The 9151-nt window shown below is 33.9% G+C and overlaps 1 protein-coding gene across 1 annotated transcript in view; it reads right to left on the bottom strand.

Moving 5' to 3' along the window:
• LOC105618356 overlaps nucleotides 1-9151 on the bottom strand; it is a 146218-nt gene that overhangs the window by 40113 nt on the left and 96954 nt on the right. The window contains exon 8 of the mRNA XM_012199898.1: nucleotides 5315-5669. Within this exon, the coding sequence (XP_012055288.1) occupies nucleotides 5315-5669 (355 nt within the window). The remainder of the gene's footprint in view (nucleotides 1-5314; nucleotides 5670-9151) is intronic.

The following is a 9151-nucleotide window of genomic DNA, read 5'->3' as shown; positions in this document are numbered from 1 at the left end:
ATCGATAAGTCTCGATCATGCGTTTAACGCCGCAGATTCGAAGAGCGATCGCCGCCATTCGGCGTGACTTGCGAAATTCTAGGGTAAGGGAATGAAATAGTCCGTCGTTATCTCGACGATGGGAATCGATTATGACGGACGATCCACCGCTCGGTTGGCACGTGTATATTTTGACGCTTATGGAAAATCTTGGACAGCGTGCTTATGAAAGATGACGGAACACGCGGGCAGAAAGCAAGATCGATTAGTCGCCCTTTGTCCTGGTTCTCTTTTCCACGAAGGAAAACGCCGATAAACGTCATTTAGACGCATCGCGTGGTACATCGATCTCTTTTAGCCGCGAAATATGACGAGGCAGAACGCTGTTTCTTTGTCGGTTCAGACGAAGTTACATTAATGGTTGTTAATAGACTTTCCTTACGAAAATTCAGTGATTTTCAAAGAACACAAGTTTGCTTTTTAATGTTTCTTTTTTTCGAACTCTCATTTCTAAAAAGAATAAATTATCCCGATCAAATGTAATAAACAAAAAACGCTATAAAAAAATATTGGTTTCCATAGTATTTACACCGATACATGAAAAAAATATCACTGATATAAATAAAAGTAATATAATAAATTTTTTTACAAAATGCAAAACGTCAACATGTTCCCAATAGAAAAATTCAACAGCAGCTAGGTATAGAATAACTGTTTACTTTTTTTTTAGAGTATATTCACATTTTTGTGTTACAAAAAATTCGTTGAAATTATAAAGTTATTTTTCATTTTAATAAATCAATGAATTTTCGTTTGCGTAAATGAAACGCACACAAAGTCGGATTCGAGTCAGATGTAATAAAGCAATTTCGTGTGCAACTGTGTATTTTCAGACACGCGCTTATCGCTCTCAGACAGTATTACAGACTCAATCGAGGATCCGATGTTCAGAGTAATATTTCTTCGACGTACAGCTTGAGCGTTTCGCTTTCTCGCGCTTTTAAAATTTCGATGTTATTTTTCCGCGCGCTCTTAAGTTTAAGTCGGAGCAAAAGTCGACGACGATAAAGGCCGGCGCGAGAAATTTAATGGAATACGTTCGCTCGAATACATGTCAGAAAACGAGTGGAAAGATGCAGATTAGATGCCTGTGCAATAATCTCGGAAATATTTTTCCGTCGAGAAGGATTCCAATTTGGTATCCGCGCGACTTGCGTCTGACTCGGTAAAGGCGAGTTTTTAATTAAAAACATCATCTTTATTGTATGTCTACGTATGTTACTTGTACACATATACATCGTGATAAAGTCGCTGTTGGTCGCAAAATTTATCCTGAAATTCGGTGAAACACGTGGCTCGTTTAAAAAACACGTCGACATCACGTAGCTGATATTTTGTTTGGGCTTGCGCTCGATTTATGATGTAGGGACGTTATGGGGGTAACTGCAAATTAGATTCCCGGTCGCTTTTACGTTGAACCAAGTCGCCGTTTTGCATTTAATGTCGATAACGAATACAAATCCTTGCGAAATTGCTCGCCAAGTCTATTCAACGGAATGAATGAAACAGGATAACAACGTAATTTTCTCGCATGATATTATGCGGCGATAATCTGCAATAATACACGCAAGACGCGGTTCGATTAACCCACAGCTTGCCCCTACGATTATTGTCGATACACCATTCACGAGTTAATTTTCAGAACAAACGAATAAATTGCTTTCAATTTCTTCGTTAACGATTTTAACGATTAGATGATAAAAATCATTCATTAAATGGATGCAGTTATTGAGACTGCATTTATTTCTTGTATATTTAGAAACCAGAGAGCAGTGTTTATTTTCATTATACAATGGGAAAAGAATCTAATTGCATTAATTAGAATTCCGAGAGAAAATAAAAAAATTTTCTAGATGAATTTATTATATCTAGTTGAGCTGAACAATTCTAATTGATCAAATCTTCTAGATCGTTCATTTTTAACTAGAAGTTTTTCTCAGTAAAAAGAATATAAAGAATCGCAGTAATTACATGAAAAATTAAGTCTCGGTGAAATGAAATGGTTTTCATATTATAATGTAGTTGACAATGTGAACAAAAGATGTTATAGAAGCAGATCTAAACACTCATATATATAGAACTCTATACTAATGGAAAACTGAGTCCTGATGAAATGGTTTTTACATATAATGTTGTTTATAATGTATACAAAGGATATCATAGATACAAGATTCAATAATGAATAATTTTTTACTTATGTATCAAAAATGTAAAACATGTGTGTTCTGTAAGCACCTTTGATATATCACAAACTATCTATATTCAAAAACTATCCATTATTGAACTTTGTATCTATGACATCTTTTGCTCACATTATGAGTTACATTATATGTGAAAACTCATTCATTTCACCAGGACTCAATTTTCTACATAATTATTGCGGTGTTCTTTCTAAGTTTATTATAAATATCAATATAAAAATTAATATACTTTAAAGAATAAGTTTTTGTATACTAAAAAAAGTTAATCATTGTTAAAATCTGTCTACCGCATCACAGGAAATCTGACTCATTGTTTTCATAGTTGGATACAAGAGTCATACATCAAGAATTAAATTCGTTATACAGTCTCTCAATGGATTAAAAATGATTGAAATAACTTTGGACGATATACTTTTCGATCGTGATAAACGTGACATTCAGATGATAGCGATAGGCATTTTTTCAACGACGAAATTAATGATCGCTATCTATCTGACTGATTTGACAATTTGTATTGATCGTTGGAAAAAAATAGGATGCTACAATTATCGTTCAATGTTACGATTATTCCGATAGAACTTACGTTTAACGAGTGCGCGAAAACACTTTCGGCAATCGAGCGAGAACGGGTAATTAACGAAGGGCGGAGCGCAAGTTATTTATTGCATTCGGAGTCGGATACTCGCACCGAGTGATCCGACTTGCTACGCCGACTCGCAGGCGCGGAAAAGATGAATGGCCAATGGGGCAGGTGGCGGTAGAACTTTCATTCCCGTCACGGCCTTAAGTCTTAAGAAATCTTTCTGAGATCCTTACAATACAGTTGGGAGCACCCGTGTCGGTTCGCATCTGCGAGAAATAGATCGACTTTCTCCTGCCATGACCGGCTGGACCGTATTACGCGACACTCCGGCGATTACATGAACAATAAATCATGGGACGCATGTTGTTTTAAATATAATTTATGGTATAGACAGATGATATAGCGATGTAAGATCTTTAAAAAGTACGGAGGACAAATTAATATCTAATTCTAACTACAATCGTCTTACAATTCCAGATCTCAATTTCGTTACAATACTTTAAGATCTTAAGATAAGACAATTGCTTCCCCTTTTCCTAACATTTTAACAAAAAACTTAGAAAACTTCATGATTTAAGTTATTAATTAATTTAAATCGATTTAAATATATCTAGTGTGATCAATATATAGAATAATTATATAGAAAATCCATAATAACCAGTCTGATTTATAAAAAATATTAATGAAAAAATAAATTAATCAAGAAGTATTTTATATAAAATAATAAATATATAAATGTCGGAATATTACGTGTATTTGAATTTTATAAAAAAAGAGAATCAAATAATTATGAAAAAATAAATTAATGCAAAATTAGTCAAAAAAACGCTTTTTATGATCAAATAAACGTAAATTATAATATAGAATATTATACATATTTAAATTTTATGAAAAAGGAAATAATATGTGACTCATTCTTGAATAATTTCGCAAATTATTTGGGCGAATCTCGTATAGCTTCGGGCAAACTCCGAACGATAATTACACGAAATATCAGGCTTTTCGCCCGGATAAGCGCATGGCCCACCGAACTTTCTGAGTTCCTCTCGTCTGGGAAGAACTAAAACTCTCGGAACGATATCTAATGGCCGTCGGCCAGAATGCTAGCGAATGCACCTCGTTTCTTCATTGCCGGGCTGAGAATGGCAATAGGAGAAGTTGCACGATTTCTATGACATTGCGGCACGCCGGAGAGGCTGTTGACATAATCGAGGAGATCCAGCAGCTTCCGACCGAAGTTTCTGCCGCCGTCGTCCGCGAAGTTCGCATAATTTCGCTAACGAAATATTCCCGCTCATTCCCTTTAATTTCCATAACTCGTTTATCGACCATTCAAGAAGAAGAAGACCAGAAGAAGTTTGGGGATGCTTTTCGTTCTAGATTGTCTTTTTCGAGAAGTAATCAAGAAAGACAAGTTATTCAGTCATTTCAAGGCCGCGAATGTAACAGGCCTTCATATGAAAGCTCGGAAAGAAAAAGCCGAATTAAATAGCAAGGAGATCATTCTTCTCTCTAAAATCTTTCTTCTTTAAAGAAATATCATTCTTATTAAGTTTGTTTTCCCTTCTCTTTTCTTGGAAAATTTTCTTCCGAAATTTTATTAAAAAATATCAGCAAAAATTTTAGTAAAATTATCAAACGGTGAATTTTTTCGCAAATTTTTGAGTGATACGCAAAAGTTTGCGAGAGACGCAATTATTATTTTAAACGTAATGTTTTATCAATACGTGACGGTATCTTGAATATTTTGTTCAGTCAGATTACTGCACCGGAATGCATGCTAGGAATATGTATGGCGCTTGTATTCAGTTATGCGTAAAAATATGCATCACGAGTGGTCGCCATTCAGTCCCTCTCGACCGTAAAACATTCGATTGTGATGATAATTATGATCACGTAATGTGTGATTAAGTCGATAACGAAATGTCGCGTATAATTATTAACGTTACCGCATTTAATGTCATTCTACGTGAAATTATTGGATTTTCATGCTGAACTATTAGTACGCATGATAGACGAAGATCGATCAGGATTTATGCTATCAACGTTTCGCGATGGTTGCAGATTAAATCTTCCCTTTTCCCTCAGATGATTAGTAGCGTAACTTTGCACATTCATGTATTCTAATGAATAATCTGTCACAAATAAATTCATGTTAACGCAAAAAATATGAGAGCGCCAACAAATAAATATAAAGAATATCCTATGGACGAAAGAAATGGCGAGTTTACTAAAGCGACAGCAAAATCATTGCATCGTATCATGAAAAATGTTAACAAAATAAAAAATATTATTCTTCCATTTATTTAAAATTTTTTATTGTGACAATATTGATTTAATATTTATTAGAAAAATATTTTTTAATTAAATTTTTTGAAAGTATGTATTTCTTCAAAGAATTTAATTTTTCTGCCATTTCCTTTTTTCTCAATTTTATTAATATACATATAACAATTTATAAAAAGAAATGATGCATATGAAAACGAATCACCTGATAGCATTGAATATCTCGTGGAAACCAGTGCCCTGATGGCTGGCGACGTCGCACGTAGGTAAGGGATGCAACAAAGGCAGTCGATGACAGAGTACGCTGTCACTATTTCTTTTGCTACTTCCATTGCTGTCTCGATCCCGATCATTTTGAGGCAGAGGTCCGTTGCTGTTATTAGGTGCCGGGCCCAAGCCTAGGCCCAATGGAAGACGCGGCAGAGTGGCGGGTCGTGTTAAGCTCCCATAAGCCGTTAACGCTCCTCTGGGTAAAGACGAGTAGCAGCGATTCAGCGGTAGGGTGCCGAGAGTGCTGGAGGCGCAACCGCTGCTGCCAGATCCAGAACCTGAACCTGAACCTGCCGTGAAATTATTTTATCAAAATAAAGTCGAAATTTTACGATCTTAAGATTCTAGAATATTAAACGAAAAATGGACCGAGAAATGTTTAACATAAAAAAATGGAGAAGGCCGTATTCGATCAAGACAAATCTTGAGTAATGCTTTATATTTTTTTATATTAGCAATTTAATATTATTGATTAATGAGCATTTGTTATATTGGGTGCTTTCCATTTGGTGACACAAATCAACACAAGTATTATTCTATTTTCGTTCTTTCTGAATGTTAAGAAAGATAAAATGATGTTAGTGTCGATTTGTATACCAAATTGAAAGCAAATATAACAAATGCTCATTAACATTGATAATATTAAATTGCTTATCAAATTATTAGATAGTCTACACTGTAAAAAAAAAAGAAATAAAAAGATAAGTATAATATATAGCGAAAATTAAATTATGTTACCTATGAAAGAAACGCAAAATGCAAAAGGTAAAAGAAGATTTTCAATGTTCAATATTCGTTGCAGGAATATTCGGAATCAAATATTAAAATGTCGCGCGCAATGCGACGATCACATTTTTCTTGTTGCGATTGGTTTAAAGGAAAAGTTAAATAAGTCCGCGTGAAAAACCTTTATGATGCGGAGGGGGGGAGGGGGGGGAGTACGAAAGATGGGCGAGAATAACGCTAAATTGAAAAAGCGAGAGATGGAGTTTATAGAGGGTGATTTGTTCTTTTCTACGAGCGAGCAGCATGATGACGATACGTAACTTTTTATGAGGTAGATACCTTACACAATTTCCACTTGTCTTATCGATAGTAACCTTTATTAAAGCGGTATATACAGAACATAAGCGGTGGTTATTGCCATGAGTAAATTTGTTTAGAAGCTTCTTTACAGCCGCAAATATACTTCTCGGCCACGGGTAAAATTGAGTAATTCTGTGAGCACGCAATATCGTTATAGATTCTCTTCCTTATTTGAAATGAAAGAGTTGATTATATATATATATTTTTACGCTAAAATATATTTATCACTTTATTATTTTATGTACGTTATATATAGATATGTATAAACATATCTAGAAATAATATTTTAATATATAATTTTTAAGATTCAAAAATTAAATTATGTTAATAATTAGAAATTTATTTTGCTACTTTCGTTCTTTTTTATAATTTTTTATACACGTAATTTATTTTATAAAAGAAACCAAAAAATTTTATTAAACAATAATCAGTAAAATAAGAATAAAATCTTGTAATTTATGTACATAAATATTTTTAAATAAATAATTCAATTATATATTATTATTTTTATATAATGTTATTTTAAATGATCTGAGAAGAAAGTAGAAGAATAAAAAAAATGTTTGAATATTTTAGAGAGCAGCGAATTCGGATATCAAATCTCATAAACTTCTCCGTTCTCTAGTTTCATAAAGTGGCACCGATTCTTTTCGCCTCTAGGTGTCGATTTATCGAATCGGAGCGCAGATTTTGGTTACAGAGCGAATTTTATCAGCGTTAAACTCGTAACGCGGTAACACGTTGTTCTGTAATCGAACCCGCTATGTAACGCGATCAATCAACGACAGGCCACGTAGGACGAGTTATCCGAGTGGGAATACACCGCCACGTACGATAATCGTGCCATCGCGTCCGGTGCATTGCAACGAGCATTTCGTAATTACTAATTAAATTAGGGAATGTTTATCGCTATTTCGAGAACGCTCTGCCACCGCATCCTTTTAGAATTACAGTTGAATGCCACAAGCAGAAAAATATTACAATGTTATACATTCTTTTCTTTAATTTTTTTTTTATTATACTGTTAATCACTATTACATTTCTGTTTCTAAAATATTAGAAATATATATCACAAAAAATTACTGTAATATATTCTGTTATAATATGAAATATTGCGAATAAAAATGAAAGCAACGAGAAATATGATTTATGTTGCTAAAAGTTTAATTGATTAAGAAAAATGAGATATAAAAAATTTTAAGAAAATAGTTGATAAAATTCTCAAATTCCATTAACGAAAAAATAAATCTGACATTGAAGATGGCTAGCCGAAACGTATGTTCTATATTCGAAATCAATAGTTAACTATTTGGAGTTAATATCACCTGAATGTAAATATGACAAATTAAATATTACTTTTGGGATACCCCAAAAAGTTTGCATTTTATCACCGTGTTGTGATTCATTGCTAATATCAATGTTTCATCAACCTCGCATTCACTTTATCAGGGCAAGGAGCGCACTGATATGAAATATTACTTTTAATATAAAATTCAAGCACACTATTATGATCCCAATTCTTTATCAACCTTTATTTTTCTTTATTTCAATTTTAATTACAATAAATAATTAAAAATAATCTTAATTGTTTTAAATTGTTAAAATAAACTCTTTTTCTTTAAAATAATCTTTTTTTTTAATAAAGTTATAATAATATACGTAATACGTTTAAATTTCAACTACTTTAACCAGTGCTACTCCTCTTTTATTTTGACTCCTCCATAACTACGATGCCGCACCGGTAATGTTAACATTGCTCCGGATATTCAACGAGGGATGTGCTGTATGTACAGTCAAGCTCAAATGTGGATTTCACAGTACGGGATTGAGCGTTGGCTTAAACTCCTTTTTGGACGTGATCTCATCTGGGACGTGTATATCGGTCGGGGAAAATTAGATATACAGGAAAATTCGAGGAAACTGTCTCGCGAGATCCAGGATGAATATTAATTCGTAACACTCGTCACGACGCGTCGCTTCATATCAACGTCCTTCATTTCGATGGAATTCATTCATTAAAGCAATATCTATTCTGGATCAAACTAGCGCATCGCTCATTAAGTTCCTCGATCAATCCTATTTTTCTCTGCTCAATTTTAGAATCTTTATATCTTCATCCTGTTACACCTCGTAATTTGAAGTTTTTGATCCTTAGTTCGTAAAACTTGCGAATTCAATAGGTTTTTGGATCCGTGAACCTTTTAGAAACTTGACACTTTTGGATTCTCGAGGAACTCATCGTTAGATCCTCGAATGCTTAAACTTTCGTTTCTTCAGAATTTCTACATTTCAGCAAAAACATGAATATACGACAGATGCTCGAAAAATATTCTCCTAATTTCTTTTCATCGACATTTTATTTAAGTAGTAATATATCGAAAGAAAATTACGATAATTCCAACTCTTAACACTTTTCGTAAATTCCGTTCGAGAATAATAAACGACAGCAGACAGACGATTTAGTCAATTGGATTTCAATGTCCCGTATCGTTTCCGCCTCATTCAAAACTTCCGTTTGTTTCTGGTTACCGTGTGTACGTGTAAGACGTGTATGCTTGGCCCAACCTTCCCCGGATTAATTACATCTCCTCTACTCCGTGACGAGAAAATCATGTCCACCAGCCAGGAGCAGGAATTTCTGTCTTTGCTCGCACAGGCAGACAGTATTTCTTCTCTCTCTCTCTCT

Source organism: Atta cephalotes, assembly GCF_000143395.1.
Source record: "Atta cephalotes unplaced genomic scaffold scaffold00016, whole genome shotgun sequence".
In the NCBI taxonomy this organism is placed as follows: domain Eukaryota; kingdom Metazoa; phylum Arthropoda; class Insecta; order Hymenoptera; family Formicidae; genus Atta; species Atta cephalotes.
The sequence above is the reverse complement of the archived record's forward strand: the minus strand, read 5'-3'. Positions and strand labels throughout refer to the sequence as shown.